General features: G+C 38.0%; 1 protein-coding gene across 1 annotated transcript in view; it reads left to right on the top strand.

Moving 5' to 3' along the window:
- Positions 1-17,009, top strand: part of PGR (progesterone receptor) — a 90,905-nt gene that overhangs the window by 38,687 nt on the left and 35,209 nt on the right. Inside the window, 1 exon segment of the mRNA XM_033205821.1 lies at positions 294-410. Coding sequence (XP_033061712.1) covers positions 294-410 — 117 coding nt within the window.

Here is a 17,009-nt window from a genome sequence, read left to right as displayed (position 1 = left end):
TTAAGAAGATAAACACCATTAAGAAGATAAACATAAATCTTTTGCAAAAGATTTTTAAAGGAGCCCTAGGATTGATTCTTCAGCTATGCTCACCTCATTTAGGTTCCTAAAGGCACAGGTAAAGTACTGAACAGTTTTATAGCTTCACCAACATTCAGCTGTGCCAGGCAGGAAGCAGGCTGAGTCATGCACTTGCTGATGTGTATCCAGTCTCTATTTCAGTTGTCACTGCATAGAGTTTCCAGTGAATCTTAGATATTGTAAATAATTTTGACTCTTTTTTTTTTTTTTAGGGCAGCATAACTACTTATGTGCTGGAAGAAATGACTGCATCGTTGATAAAATCCGCAGAAAAAACTGCCCAGCATGTCGCCTTAGAAAGTGCTGTCAGGCTGGCATGGTCCTTGGAGGTAATTCTGGTGTTTTCATCAATAGTATACTGTGTAATATTTATACTATAAAACTGTGTGTCAGAAAATTGTAATTTCTTATTCATCTTTGTTTTGTTTTGTTTCTTCTGTCTTGATTATTGGCAGTGACTCTGCATATGTGAGTGTCTGAATGAAGCAACCAATACCATTCTGTTAACTTTACAGGTTTCCAGCACATTGAAACTGTTAAGAGAAGAAAACTCCATTAATCTATATTGCCTATAAGTAGAGGTTATGGGCAATGCACTGACCTGTCATTAAGTAGCATGTGTCGGAGTTTGCTGCCCATTTCCTGTGTGACCACAGCCCTTCCTGGGCATCAGTCTACTTATCTGTAAAACCAGAACATTAACGTTCCTTTCAGCTCAAAAATTGACTGTGCAGATTGGTCAGGTACATTGCTTACTAACTTCTGCAAGTGATTGATTAAAGCAAGGTTACCGTAACTAGGGTAGGAATCCATTTGATGAAGAGTTATATTAGTAATTCCCTTTTCCCATATTTTTATTAGAATCTCTAAAACTTTCAATAATGTAGAACACATTTAAAAAATTAATGTCAGATAGTGACAGATAGTTTGAATGAAAACATAGCGGAGTGAGGGAGATCAAGCGAGCCACGGTTATGCAAGACAGTTCTACTCCCTTGCATTTTTTCACTTAGCCACATCCTGTACAACACTGTCTGGGAATCGTGGCTTTTACATCTAGATATAACTTTTAAAAAACATAATAAAAATATTACATAACTGTTAAAGCTAAAAATGCTTTTTCAGTGCACCAACTACAAACAGCTTGTGTTCTGGTGACGTTATGTGGATTTTCCTTTGGGAAATGCCATGTTTAGACCAATGCTTGTCAAGTTTAAAACATATACAACTATTACCTCCTTTGTTTTTGCAAACATGCTGGACCAAAATTAAGCACCCAGGTAACATGCTGGGTACTTTACAGTAATTCATGTAATTAGATCACTTATAGAATTTTATAATTTCTTGATTAAAGATTTGTTTTCCTAAGTTAAGGGCAGTGATTAGGTTGACAGTAGTGCCTGGCTTAAGGAGGTGCTCAGTAACTTTCTATTAACTGAATGAAACCACAATCTCAGCAGATTAAAATTGTTTTTGAGTCCCACACCTCAATTACCACCTCTTTGTATTTCTGTTTCCACTCAGAAGTCTTAAGGAGCTTCCTAAATTTTAGAAAATACAACTTTCTCACAAAATCACACATCTAGTCAATGTTGGAGCCAGAAGAAAGACCTGAAGGTATCCTGACCCTGGCGCAGCCATTGTTTTCTCCTTGGCATGCTTGCCTTAGAAAGTAGCAGAGCCTCTAATGCTGGCACTTAGATTCCATTAAGATCTTTAATCTTGAGTGTTTTCCCAATGACTTTAAAAGACTCTTCAATTTTATCAAAGAATGGAAATGGCAGAGTTCTGGATAGAACCTTCAGAATATTCCTGGGGATCAGCAATATAACCTAGAGAATTTTATGTTATCTTTTAATATTCTAGGGCTTTATTTATTTATTTATTTAAGACACTGTCTCACTCTATCACCCAGGCTGGAGTGCAATGGCACAACCTGAGCTCACTACAATTCTGCCTCACAGCTTCCAGCGATTTTCCTGCTACAGCCTCCCGAGTAGCTGGTATTACAGGCACCCGCCGTCACGCCCAGCTAATTTTTGTATTTTAGTAGAGACAGGGTTTCACCATGTTGGCCAGGCTGGTTTTGAATTCCTGACCTCAGGTGATCTGCCCACCTCAGCCTTCCAAAGTGCTGGGATTACAGGCGTGAGCAACTGCACCCAGCCTTTAGCATCTTATTCAAGCATCTATAATTCTTTATCTTCTCTAACCAAACTGCTTGTTACTTTAGCCTGTTATTTCTATGCTTTCCAAACCATATTCTGTGGGCTTCACAGCTATTGCTACATTTTCATACCTTTTATATTATTTATTTGCTTAACTCTACTCCCTCCTTCGTTCCTCTTTCCTTCCCCCCTCTTCCCCCTCAATCATTTTCTAACTTGCACCCCATTCCTTTCTTTCAGTAACTGTATATTGAGCCCTTTCAAGTTACCAGATACTATTCTAAGTTCTGGGCATATAGCAGCAAACAAAATGGACAAAATTCCTGCCCTCATAGATCTTACACTGTGGGAGGAGGAGCAACAAATGTACATGTCAAATAAGGATAAGTGCTGTAGAAAGATATTAAGTAGAGTTAGTAGGGATTATCAGGAAGCAGACTCACTATTGAACTCATTAGTCTAGTAATATTTTTTGTTTACTTAGCCTCTTCCTGAGCAATAATATCTCTGAAATCATGGATTTGATATGCCAGTTATAATTTTTCTAAAAGACAGTAAAATAAACTCTTAACTATTTAAATATATATTCAATTTACCACCTAAAAACTGCTTGTATACCATAAATGAATATGTGTTACACTCTGGAAAAGAGCATATTAGACCATTTTTTTCCAGCTGTTGCAGCTATATTTATTTTTTCAGCTTTTATTTTAGCTTCAGTGGGTACATGTGTACATTTGTTACCTGGGTATATTGTGTGACACTAATGTTTGAGGTACAAATGATCCCATCACCTCAGTACTGAGGTACTGAGCATAGTACTCAATAGTTTTTCAACCCTTTCTTCTTCTTCCTTCCTCCTCTAGTAGTCCTCAGTTTCCATTGTTGCCATTTTTATGGTCATGAGTACCCAATGTCTAGCTCCCACTTATAAGTGACAACATGCAGTTTTTGGTTTTTTGTTCCTATGTTAATTTGCTTAGGGTCTTGGCCTACAGCTACATCCATGTTGCTGCAAAGGACATGACTTCGTTCTTTTCATGGCTGCATACTATTCCATGGTGTATATATACCACATTTTCTTTGTCCAATCCACTGTTAATGGGCACCTTAGTTAATTCCATATCTTTGCTATTGTGAGTAGTGCTGTGATGCACATGTGAGTGCATATGTCTTTTTGATAGAACAGTTTATTTTATTTTGGCTATGTATCCAGTAATGGGATTGCTGGGTCTAATGGTAGTTCTGTTTTAAGTTCTTTGAGAAGTCTTCAAACCAGTTTCTACGGTGGCAGAACTAATTTACATTCACACTAACAGTATATAAGTATTCCCTTTTCTCCACAGCCTCACCAGCATTTATTAGATTTTGTATTTTTTGGGTTTTCTTTTTTGAGACAGAGTCTCATTCTGTCACCCAGACTGGAGTGCAGTGGCACGATTATGGCTCACTGCAGCCTCAATCTCCTGGGCTCAAGTGATCTTTCTACCTCAGCATCCTGAGTAGCTGAGACTATAGGCATGCACCACCACCCCTAGCAAACTTTTTATTTATTTATTTTTTGTAGAGATGAGGTCTCACTATGTTGCCTAGTCAGGTCTCAAACTTCTGGGCTCAAGTGATCCTCCCAAAGTGCTGAAATTACAGGTATGAGCCACCATGCCTGGCATGAGTTTTTAATAATAGTCATTCTGATTGGTGTAAGATGGTATGTTATTGTAGTCTTGATTTGCATATCTTAATGATTAGTGATATGGAGCATTTTTAAATGTTTGTTGGCTGCTTGTATGTCTCCTTTTGAGAAGTGTCTATTCAAGTCTTTTGCCCATTTTTTTGATGAGATTTTTTGCTTGTTCAACTGTGTAAGTTCCTTATAGATTCTGGATATTAGATATTTGTTGGAGGCATAGATTGTGAATATGTTCTCCTATTCTGTTGGTTGTCTGTTTACTCCATTGATAGTTTATTTTGCTGTGCAGAAACTCTTTAGTTGAATTAGGTCTCACTTGTCAATTTTTGTTTTTGTTTCAATTGCTTTTGAGGACTTAGTCATAAATTATTTCCCAAGGCTGATATCCAGAATTATATTTCCTAGATTTTCTTTTAGATTCCTGTGGTTTGAGGTGTTATATTTAAATCTTTAATCTACCTTGAGGTAATGTTTGTATATGGTGAAATGTAGGGATCCAATTTCATTATTCTGCATGTGACGAGGTAGGTATCCCAGTACCATTTACTGAATAAGGAATTCTTTCTGCATTGCTTATTTTTGTCAACATTGTCAAAGATCAGATGGCTGTAGGTGTGCACCTGTATTTCTGAGTTCTATATTCTGTTCCATTGGTCTATGTGTCTGCTCTTGTGCCAGCATCATGCTGTTTTGGTTACTGTAGCCTTATAGTATAGTTTGGGATTGGGAAATGTGATGCCTCTGACTTTTTTTTTGTTTAGGACTGCTGTAGTTATTTGGGCTCTTTTGGTTTTATATAAATTTTAGAATAGCTTTTTCTGGTTCTGGAAAAAATGTCATTGGTAGTTTGATAGGAATAACATTGAATCTGTAGATTGCTTTGGACAGTGTGGCCATTTTAACAATATTGATTCTTCTAATACATGAACATGGAATGTTTTTACATTTGTTAGTGTCATCTGTGATTTCTGTTAGCAATGTTTTATAGTTATCCTTATAGAAATCTTTCATCTGCTTAGTTAGATGTATTCCTAGGTATTGTGTGGGTGTGTGTGTGTGTGTGTGGCTATCGTAAATGGGATTACTTTCTTGATTTGGCTCTCACCTTGAATGCTATAGTTGTATGGAAATGGTACTAATTTTTGCAGGTTTGTGTCCAGAAACTTTACTGAAGACATTTATCAGTTTTAGGAGCCTTTTGGTGGAGTCTTTAGAATTTTCAAGGTATAGAATCATATATTAATGCAAGAGAGATAGTTTGACTTCTTTTTTTCATGTTTAAATGCCTTTTGTTTCTTTCTCTTGCCTGACCACTCTGGTTAGCACTTCCAATGTTAACAGGAGTGGTGAGAGCGAGCATCCTTAACTTGTTCCAGATCTCAAGGAAAATTCTTCCAGCTTTTGCCCGTTCAGTCTGATGTTGGTTGTGGGTTTGTCATTGTGGTCTCTTATTGTTTTTAGGTATGTTTCTTTGTTGCCTAGTTTCTTGAGTGTTTTTATCAAGAAGTGACACTCCATTTTATCGAAAACTGTTTCTGTGTCTATTAAGATGATCATATGGTTTTATTTTTAATTCTTTTCATGTGGTAAATCATATTTATTGATTTTCATATATTGAGCTAACTTTCCATACCAGGAATGAGGCAAACTTGATCGTGGTGAGGTTTGATTTGGTTTGCTAGTGTTTTGTTGAGAATGTTTGTGTCTGTGTTCATCAGGGATATTGTCCTATAGTTTTCCTTTCTCACTGTATCTCTTACAGGTTTTGGTATCAGGGTGATGCTGGCTTCGGGGAACAAGTTAGGGAGGAGTCTTTCCTTCTCGATTTTTTGAAATAATTTCAGTAGAATTGGTACCAGCTCTATTTTGTGAATCTGGTAGAATTTAGCTGTGAATCTCTCTGGTGAGGGCTTTCCTTTTGGTTGGTAAGTTTTTTATTACCAATTCCATTTGGAACCCAATGTTGGTCTGTTCAGTGCTTCAGTTTTTTCCTGATTTAAACTTGGGACATTGTGCATTTTCAGGAATTTAATCATTTCCTCTAGATAGTGTAGTTTGTGTGTGTAGAGGTGTTCACAATAGTTATCTAAGGATCTTTTGTATTTCTATGGGATCCGTTATGATGTCATGTTTGTCATTTCTGTTTGTGTTTATTTGGATCTTCTCTTTTTTCTTTGTTCGTCTAGCTAGCTGTCTATCAATCTTGTTTATCCTTAAAAAAAAAACTTGGTTTTGTTGATCTTTGGGTCTCAATTTCATTCAGTTCTGCTCTTTAGTTCTTACTTTTCTTCTGCTAGCTTTGGGGATAGTTTGTTCTTTTTTTTTTTTTTTTTAAGTTTCTCTAGGTGTGATGTTAGATCATTAATGTGAGATCTTTCTAACTTTTTAACGTAGGCATTTAGAGCTATAAACTCTCCTCTTAATATTGTTTTTGCTACATCCCAGAGATTTTGGTAAGTTGTGTCTCTGTTTTCATTTATTTTAATTTTTTATTTCTGCCTTGATTTTATTGTTTACTCAAAGTTATCCAGAGCAAACTTTTTAATTTCCATGTAATTGTGTGGTTTGTGCAGATCTTCTTGACGTTGGCTTCTCTTTGTATTCCACTGTGACCTGACAGTATGACTGGCATGATTTTGATTTTTTAAAATGTATTGAGTCTTGGTTTATGACCAAGGATGTGGTGAATCTTGGAGTATATGTTCTGTGTATGTTCTGTGTACAGATGAGAAGAATTTATGTTCTGTGGTTGATGGATTATTCTGTAGATGTTTATTAGATCCAATTGGATAAGCATTGAGTTTAAGTCCAGAATTTGTTAGTTTTCTGCCTTGATGATCTAATACTGTCAGTCCCCCACTATTGTTGTGTGGCTTTCTAGGTCCTTAGAAGTCCTTGTTTTATGAATCTGGGCATATGTTGAGGCCAATGTTGAGGGCATATGTATTTAGGATAGTTAAATCTTCTTATTGAATTGAATGAATTCATTATGCAATGCCCTTCTTTTTCCTTTTTTACTGTTGTTAAAGTCTGTTTTATCTGATCTAAGATAAAACAGTCTTTTTAGTTTTCTGTTTGCATGCTACATCTTTCTCCAACCCTTTACTTTGAGCCTATGGTTGTCATTACATGTGAAATGGGTTTCTTGAATACAGAAGATGGATGAGTCTGGTTTTCCTGACTGGTTTGCCACTCTGTGATTTTTTTTTTTTTTTTTTTTTTTTTTTTTTTTTTTTAGATGGCGTCTTGCTCTGTTGCCCAGGCTGGAATGCAGTGGCGTGATCTCAGCTCATTGCAACCTCCACCTCCTGGGTTCAAGCAATTCTCCTGTCTCAGCCTCCCGAGTAGCTGGGACTACAGGTGCCTGCCACCAGGCCTGGCTAATTTTTGTATTTTTAGTAGAGATGAGGTTTTACCTTGGTGGTCAGGCTGGTCTCAAACTCCTGATCTCAGGTGATCCACCCGCCTCAGCCTCCCAAAGTGCTGGGATTACAGGTGTGAGCCACTGTGCCTGGAGCCACTCTGTGACTTTTAAGTGGGACGTTGTATTAGTCCATTCTTGTGCTGCTATAAAGTACTACCTGAGACTGGGTAATTTATGAAGAAATAATATTTAAATGACTCACAGTTCTGCAAGCTTAATAGGAAGCATAGCTGGGCAACCTCAGGAAACTTACAATCAAGGCAGAAAGTGAAGGGGAAGCAAGCACATCTTACCATGGCAGAGCAGGAAAGGTAGGTTGGGGGCATGCCACACACTTTTAAATCATTATATCTTGGGAGAACACACTCACTATCATGACAACAGCATGGGGGAAATTTGCCCCCATGATCCAGTCACCTCCTACCAGGTTCCTCCCTCAACATTGGGAATTACAATTCAACATGAGATGGGATGGGGACACAGAGCCAAACCATATCATTCCACCCTGGCCCCTCCCAAATCGTATGTCCTTCCCACTTTTCAAAACACAATCATGCCTTCCCAATGGTCCCCCAAAGTCTTAACTCATTCCAGCATTAACCCAAAAGTCCAAGACCAAAGCCTCATCTGAGACAAGGCAACTCCCTTCCACCTATGATCTTGTAATATCAAAACGAGTTAGTTACTTCCAAGATGCAAATTGCATTTACACTGTGTAAATGCTCCCATTTTAAATGGGAGTAACTGGCCAAAACAAAGGAGATACAGGCCCCATGCAAGTCCAAAACCCAGCAGGGCAGTCATTAAATATTAAAGCTCCAAAATAATCTCTTTTGTCTCCATGTCTCACATCCAGGATATACTGATACAATAGGTGGGCTCCAAAGGCCTTCAGCATCTCCACTCTGTGGCTCTGTAGGGTACAGCCCCCACAGCTGCTTTTACAGGCTGGCATTGAATGCCTGTAGCTATTCCAGGCACACAATGCAAGCTGTTGACGGATCTACCATTCTAAAGTCTGGTTGATGGTGGTCCTCTTCTCACAGCTCCACTAGGCAGTACCCCAGTGGGACCTCTGTGCAAGGGCTCCAACCCCACATTTCCCCTTCACACTGCCCTAGTAGAGGTTCTCCATGAGGTCTCCGCCCCGACGCAGATTTCTGCCTGGATATCCAGGCATTTCCATACATCCTCTGAAATCTAGATGGAGGTTTCCAAACCTCAACTCTTGCCTTCCACATACTCCCAGGCCTAATAACATGTGGAAGCCACCAGGGCTTTGGGTTTTCATCCTCTGAAGCCCTGGCCCAAGCTGTACCTTGGCCCCTTTTAGCAACAGCTGGAGCTGGAGCACCTGGAATGCAGAGCAGCATGTCCCAAGGCTGCACAGAGTAGCTAAGCCCTAGGCCTGGCCCACAAAGCTGTTAATCCCTCCTAGGACTCTGTGCCTGTGAAGGGAGGGACTGCTGTGAAGGTCTCTGAAATGCCCTGAGACATTTTCCCCATTGTCTGGACTGTTAACATTTGATACCTCTTTACTAATGCAAATTTCTGCAATAGGCTTGAATTTCTCCCCAGGAAATTTTTTTTTTTTCTTTTCTACCACATGGCCAGGCTGCAAATATTCCTCCTTTTTTTTTTTTTTTTTTTTTTTTCTGTGCTTCACTTTTAAATGTAAGTTCCAGGTTCAGATAATCTCTTTTTTTCATGCATATGAGCGTACATGTTTAGAAACAGCCAGGTCACATACATCTTGAATGCTTTGCTGCTTAGAAATTTCTTCCACCATATACCCCAAATCATCTCTCTGAAGTTCAAAGCTTCACAGATCTCTAGATCAGGAGCAAAATGCCACCAGTCTTTCTGCTAAAGCATAGCAAGAGTGACCTTTACTCCAGTTTCCAATAAGTTCCTCACTCCATCTGAGACTACCTCAGTCTGGAGTCATTGTCTATGTCACTATCAGCATTTTGGTCACAACTATTCAACAAGTCTCTAGGAAGTTCCAAACATTCCCTTATTTTTCTGTCTTCTGAGCCCTGCAAACTGTTCCAGCCTCTGCCCATTACTCAGTTCAAAATCACTCCCACATTTTCAGGTATCTTTTTAAACAGTGTTCTACTCTCCCAGTCCCAGTTTTTTGTATTAGCTCATTCTCATACTGTTATAAAGAACTACCTGAGACTGGGTAATTTATGAAGAAAAGACCTTTAACTGACTCATTTCTGCAGGCTTAACAGGAAACATAGCTAGGTCATCTCAGGAAACTTACAATCATGGTGGAAGGCAAATGGGAAGCAAGCACATCTTACCAGGGCAGAGCAGGAGAGAGAGAGGGAATGACAGGGTAAGTGCTACCACTTTTAAACCATCAGATCTCCTGAGAACTCACTCATTATCACAACAACAGCATGGGGGAAATCTGCCCCCATGATCCAATCACCTCCCATCAGGTCCTCCCCAAACATTAAGAATTAAAATTCAACATGAGATTTGGGTGAGGACACAGCCAAACCATATCAGGCATTTAGACCATTTATGTTCAAGGTTAATTTTTATATGTGAGGTTTTGATCCCTTGTTTAGTTGTTAGCTGTTTGCTTTGTTGTTTCTATTGTGTTTTTGCTTTGTAGGGTATGCAGGCTATGTGCTTAAGTGTGTTTATGTGGAAGCAGGTATGGTTCTTTTGTTTCCATGTTTAGAACTCCCATGTAAGGATCTCTTATAAGGATGGTCTAGTGGTAACAAATTCCTTTAGCACTTGATTGCCTGGAAAAGATTTTATTTGTCCTGCACTTGTGAACCATAGTTTGGCAGTATGTGAAATTATTGGTTGGAATTTCTTTTAAGAACGCTGAAAATAGGCCCCCAGTTTCTCTTAGCTTGCAACCCTCTGCTGAGAAATCTGTTATTATCCTGATTGGGTTCCCTTTGTATGTGATCTGCATTTTTCTCTGGCTGCCTTTAAGATTTTTTTCTGTAATGTTGCCCTTGAACAGTCTGGTGACTATATATCTTGGTGATTTTTTGTTGTTTTTTTTTGTTCTGTTTTGTTTTGAGACAGAGTCTCACTCTGTCACCCAGGCTGAAGTGCAGTGGTGAGATCTCAGCTCATTGCAATCTCTGCCCTCCAAGTTCAATGGATTCTCCTGCCTTAGCCTCCCGAGTAGCTGAAATTACAGGTGCCTGCCACCATGCCTGGCTAATTTTTTGTATTTTTAGTAGAGATGGGGTTTCACCATCTTGGCCAGGGTGGTCTTGAACTACTGACCTCATGATCCACCTGCCTCAGCCTCCCAAAGTGCTAGGATTACAGATGTGAGCCCCACGCCCAGCCAGTGCTGTTCATTTTTATGGTATCTCACAGGTGTTCTCTGGATTTCTACCTCTCTAGCAAGATCAGGAAAGTTTTCTTGAATTATTTCCTCAAATATATTTTCCAGTTTGTTTGCTTTTTCTCCTACTCTCTCAGGAATGCCAAAAAATCATAGGTTTTGTTGCTTTATATAGTCTTATATGTCTCAAAATCAGCTCATTTAAAATAATTTTTTTCTTTATTTTTATCAGATTGGGTTAGTTCACAAGACCAGCCTTCAAACTTTAAAATTTTTTCTTCTGCTTGATCCAGTCTATTGATAAGGAATTTCAAAATATAATTGAAAGCTTTAAGTGAGTTTTTCAACTCCAGAAGCTACTATTGATTATTTTTAAGATGTTCATTTCTTTCTTAATTTCCTAGATTGCTTTAGAAGTTTGTGTTGGTTTTCAACCTTGTCTTGGATTACAGTGAACTTCCTTGCAATCCATGCTTTGAATTATTTATCTATTATTTCTGAGTTTTCATCTTGGTTAGGGACCATTGCTGGAGGGCTAGTGCAATCCCTTGGTGATGTCACTACCATCAGATTTTTCATTATGCCAGAATTCTTGCACTGGTTTCTTCTCATCTGAAGACACTGGCACTTCAAATTTTTGTAATTATTTTCATGTGGGTAGGAGTTTTTCTTTTTTTCTTTCCCTATAATGGTATTATTATTATTTTAACAATGATTTTTTTGTTTCCCTTTTCCCCTTCTTCTAGGGATTGTGCCTCTAAAGAATGCTGGGTAGGGTCTTTTCACTTTGATTCTACAGCCCTATGTACTTCTTTCATCAGGTTTTATACTGGGCTCTGCGGGTCATCCCACAAGCCCATAGGCAGCGCTTATAGGTGAGAGCAGGCTGTGACCAATGTGGCTGGATATATACTTGATCGTTGTTTACTAGTGAAAGCTCTCCATTGACTCAGGCAATGGGCTGATACTGATTCGTAGAATGCACACTAGTCAGAACTCCCTGCTCAGCCCCAGGGAGATGAGAGCCACGAAGGGCAGGTTTGGACCCAGCAGGTCCACCTGCAGGTCCCCTGATGGCAGGCACCAGCACCAGTCCCAAGGAAGAATCAGTGGGTGGCCCCCAAGCACCCAGAGTTGGACATAGATATGAAGCGGAAGCCTCCTTAACTCCAAATTCTCTGCATGAGGGGCATCCTAAGCTCCTGATTCAGGAGATTGGGTGCTCCCGATGCCTGGAGATCTACTTTGGCATGGAATAAAGAGGGCCCCCGTGCACCAAGATCTCCACACAGGAGGGGTAAATGACAGTTATGAATAGTGCTGCAGTAAACATGTGAATGCAGATATTTCTTCCATATATCAGTTTTCTTTCTTTCAGCTATATACCCAGTAGTAGGATTGCTACATCACACGGTAGTTCTGTTTTTAGTTTTAGGAACCTCCATACTGTTTTCCATAGTTACGGTACTAATTTAGATTACTACCAACAGTGTATGAGCATTTCTTTTTCTCCATATCCTCACCAGCATTTATTTTTTGTCTTTTTAGTAACAGCCATTTTAATTGGGGTGAGATGATATCTTATTGTGGGTTTGATCTGCATTTCTCCAATGATCAGTGATGTTGAGCATTTTTTCATATATCTGTTGGCATTTGTATGGCTTCTTTTGAGAAATTTCTGTTCAGACATTTTGCCCATTTTTAAATGGGATTACTTTGGTTTTTTTCCTATTGAGTTGAGTTCTTTATATATTCTGATTTTTTTTTTTTTTTTTTTTTTTTTGAGACGGAGTCTCGCTCTTGTTGCCCAGGCTGGAGTGCAGTGGACGGATCTCAGCTCACTGCAAGCTCCGCCTCCCGGGTTCACGCCATTCTCCTGCCTTAGCCTCCCGAGTAGCTGGGACTATAGGTGTCCGCCACCTCGCCTGGCTAGTTTTTTTTTTTTTTTTGTATTTTAGTAGACACGGGGTTTCACCGTGTTAGCCAGGATGGTCTCGATCTCCTGACCTCGTGATCCGCCTGTCTCGGCCTCCCAAAGTGCTGGGATTACAGGCTTGAGCCACCGCGCCCGGCCTATTCTGATTATTAAACTTGTCAGATGAATAGTTTTCAAATATTTTCTCTCATTCTTTAAGTTGTCTCTTCACTTTGTTATTTCCTTTGCTATGCAGAAGCTTTTTAGCTTGATGACATTCCATTTGTCAATTTTTGCCTCGATTGCCTACGCCTTTGAGGTCCTACTACAAAAATATTTGCTCAAATGTTTTAAAGCAATTCCCCCAAAGTTTTCTTGTAGTAATTTTGTAGTTCCAGGTCTTACACTTAAGTCTTTAATCCATTTTGATTTTATTTTTGTATGTGGTGAGAGATAGTGATCTAGGTCCATTTTCTGCATATAGGTAGCCAGTTTTCCCGGCAGCATTTATTGAACAGATTGCCCTTTCCCCAGTGTAAGTCCATGGCACCTTGGTCAAAAATGAGTTGACTGTTAATGCATGGCTTTATTTCTGGGTTCTCTATTCTGTTCCATTGGTCTTTGTGTCTGTTTTTATACCAATATCTCAATATGGTTGAGAATTCTCATTTCTGACATAGAGAACATTTGAATAACAAAAGATAAAACATGATAGAATATTAGAAAGCTTTAAAAATATTTAATAAAATCTTACAGTAGAATAATAGAGGTCATAAATATGTTTTGACATGTCATGACATAGATTTTGTTAGGAGCAGTTTGTTCTTATCTGCTCCGGTGGCTATGTTTTGATTATAACAATTATATTTGAGTTATTTGATTTCTTCATTGCATATGATTCTTGTTTTTAATGAATCATTTCCCTACCTTCAACAACAGGTCACAGTGAACTTTTGCTTTAGTTCACTGCTGTACAGCACTGAGTGGGAAGATAGTTACGCCCTTAAGGATGGTAATATATCTTCTACTTTAGGTGTTCTGCTTCCATCTTCTTTCTTCTAGAAAACATTTTTGTTTAATGACTCACAAAACATATCTGAAATGAATACAGCTTTATATTTTGCAGTTGTAAAAATGCTAAACTAGTATAAGGTAATTAGCTCTTTCAAAAATAAGTAGCTTTCTGCATAAAAGTATGATTAAATGAATAGGTACCTTTGTTGAAATTTTTTTAAATCCACAGTTAAAGGTTTTATGGGTTTTTCTCTTTTTCTGTATTATTTTTTGGTAGAGAGCCTTATCTTCACATTTTAAAAGGTTGTGTTAGCCAGTTTCTCTCCTACTCCCCCTACCTCCTCCTCCACCTAGATTCAACCACTTCTCATGGCAAAGAGAATAACTTTCTGGGCTAGAGAGTATGGGTTGTGTAGTAAAGATTTTTGTTGTTTTTTGTTTTCTCCTCCTACACTTGACAGCCAAAAAGGCTACAGTCTTCTCTGGAAGAATTGCAAAATTCTTGAATTTAGGACACAGTGGTATCTTTTCTAGAAGTATAGAGTCCTGCTCTGTGCCTTTAATACTCTAAGAACAAAAATTATTTTTCCTCTTTAAGGCAAGATCTATTGTGGATAATGGCTACCACCTACCTCTCTAGACCTCACATAATTTTCCTCTTATGGGCATCTCTTTTTCCACCCAAATCCTGGCCTTTGAATCAGCATCTCCCAGAGACAACACCTCTCACATTGTTCCCTGAGTTCACTGCATTGAAGCCTGCAGCCAACTGATATCTTTCTCATCAGTCTGGTTGTTCACCCTAAACACCATCTCACACATGCTAGCTGGGGATGGTCCTCAGAGTATTCATTCTCATTTCTTTGCTTAAAATTTTTCTGTGTTTGTATGGGATGTCTTTTGTGGTTGCCAACTAGAACTTTTCAGTAGTATCTATTATTTTCTAGACTCAGTAAAATGTTAGAATTGAGGGGTTCAACTATTTCCTCCATTGTAGTTGACTTTATTTGAATGATTGATATACATTAAAAAAAATCAATTCTAGTATAGTTTTGTTTTTTGGAAAATACTTGATTTCACTTTATATTTCCTGTTGTCTAGCATCTTTGTTTTCTTTGAAGTATATACAAAGGCACATTCTGTTTTGATCTGGAAATTGGAGGTGAATCCTGAAAAACGGAAGGCAAACACTATCAGTGCTATAAAGGATTTAAGTGTAGTGCCAGTGGACTGATTCCAGCACTGCACAGTAGTCATCATCATTTTGGTAATCTGAAGTAGAAGCATGCCTCTAGAAATCCTTCCATATTTTTATATAGGTAGTATAAAGACGATTGTCTATAAATTCACCTTAACTACAGAGATTCTTCTGATATAATAAAAGAAAAATACAGAGATTTTTTCAGGATGGGAATGCAAACACTAGCAAATTGGAAAAGCAAAGTAGAACTTCTGAATTAATAGAATAAGTTAAATAGGAATGAGAAAATAAAGGGAAACTTGACCAAGCTAGCAAAGAAAGAAAATGGAAAAGAGGTAATTATGAGACATTATAGCACAAACTCTGTTGGGAAAAAAAAAATCCATTTGTAGTTTACAAAAATAGTAAAGATATAGAAAAATCTATTGAAAATACAAAAATCTGTATTCCTCTTTTATTATATCAGAATTAAATAATAATTTTGTCTGCCCTGTTTTACCAAATTATTTTATTAAAACATGCTAAGGAAGTTTACAAGCTTTTCTTCTCCCAGCTCTCATTGTCTATAGGATTTTTGCTGAGATATTTCAAAATTTTTATTTTTAGGTTATATTTAAGCTTTCACTTCTAATAAATCTCTCTCAGAAACTTTTCATATCACTTGTCATAAAAATTTATTCTCATAGTATCATCCAGATTCAGTTACGTATACATTGAGAATAATTGTACAATACTAGACTCTTCATCTTATCTTTACAATGCATGATATTTAAATAAACCATACTTTTTAATTTTTTTTAATTTTTTATTTCTATTTTTTTATTATACTTTAAGTTCTGGGATACATGTGCAGAACGTGCAGGTTTGTTACATAGGTATACATGCACCATGGTGGTTTTCTGCACCCATCAACCCATCATCTACATTAGGTATTTCTTCTAATGTTATCCCTCCCCTACTTCCCACCCCCAATAGGTCCTGGTGTGTGATGTTCCCCTTCCTGTGTCCATGTGTTCTCATTGTTCAACTCCCACTTATGAGTGAGAACATGCAGTGTTTGGCTTTCTGTTCTTGTGTTAGTTTGCTGAGAATGATTGTTTCCAGCTTCATCCATGTCCCTGCAAAAGACATTAACTCATTCCTTTTTATGGCTGCATAGTATTCCATGGTGTATATGTGCCACATTTTCTTTATCCAGTCTCTCATTGATGGGGATTTTGAGTTGGTTCCAAGTCTTTGCTATTGTGAATAGTGCTGCAATAAACATACATGTGCATGTGTCTTTATGGTACAATGATTTATAATCCTTTGGGCATATACCCAGTAATGGGATTGCTGGGTCAAATGGTATTTCTGGTTCTAGATCTTTAAGGAATCACCACACTGTCTTCTACAGTGGTTGAATTAATTTACACTCCCACCAATAGTGTAAAAGCTTTCTTATTTCTCCAAAGCCTCTCCAGCATCTGTTGTTTCCTGACTTCTTTATAGTCACCATTCTAACTGGCATGAGATGGTATCTCATTGTTGTTTTGATTTGCATTTCTCTCATGACCAGTGATGATGAGCTTTTTTTCATATGTTTGTTGGCCACATAAATGTCTTCTTTTGAGAAGTGTCTGTTCATATCTTTTGCCAACTTTTTGATGGAGTTGTTTGTTTTTGTGTAAATTTGTTTAAGTTCCGTGTAGATTCTGAATATTAGCCCTTTGTCAGATGGATAAATTGCAGAAATTTTCTCCCATTTTGTAGGTTGCCTGTTCACTCTGATGATAATTTCTTTTGCTCTGCAGAAGGTCTTTAATTAGATCCAATTTGTCAATTTTGGCTTTTGTTGCCATTGCTTTTGGTGTTTTAGCCATGAAATCTTTGCCCATGCCTATGTCCTGAATGGTATTGCCTAGTTTTTCCTCAGGGTTTTTATGGTTTTCAGTCTTACACTTAAGTCTTTAATCTATCTTCAATTAATTTTTGTATAAGGTGTAAGGAAGGGGTCCACTTTCAGTTTTCTGTATATGGCTAGCCAGTTTCCCAAACACCATTTATTAAATAGGGAATCCTTTCCCCATTGCTTGTTTTTGTTAGGTTTGTCAAAGATCAGATGGTAGATGTGTGGTATTATTTCTGAGGCCACTGTTCTGCTCCATTGATCTATATATCTATTTTGGTACAAGTACCATGC

This window comes from Trachypithecus francoisi, unplaced genomic scaffold, assembly GCF_009764315.1.
Source record: "Trachypithecus francoisi isolate TF-2019V2 unplaced genomic scaffold, Tfra_2.0 Lachesis_group8, whole genome shotgun sequence".
Classification (NCBI taxonomy): domain Eukaryota; kingdom Metazoa; phylum Chordata; class Mammalia; order Primates; family Cercopithecidae; genus Trachypithecus; species Trachypithecus francoisi.
Note: the sequence above shows the minus strand (reverse complement) of the source record. Positions and strands in the feature narration are given on the sequence as shown.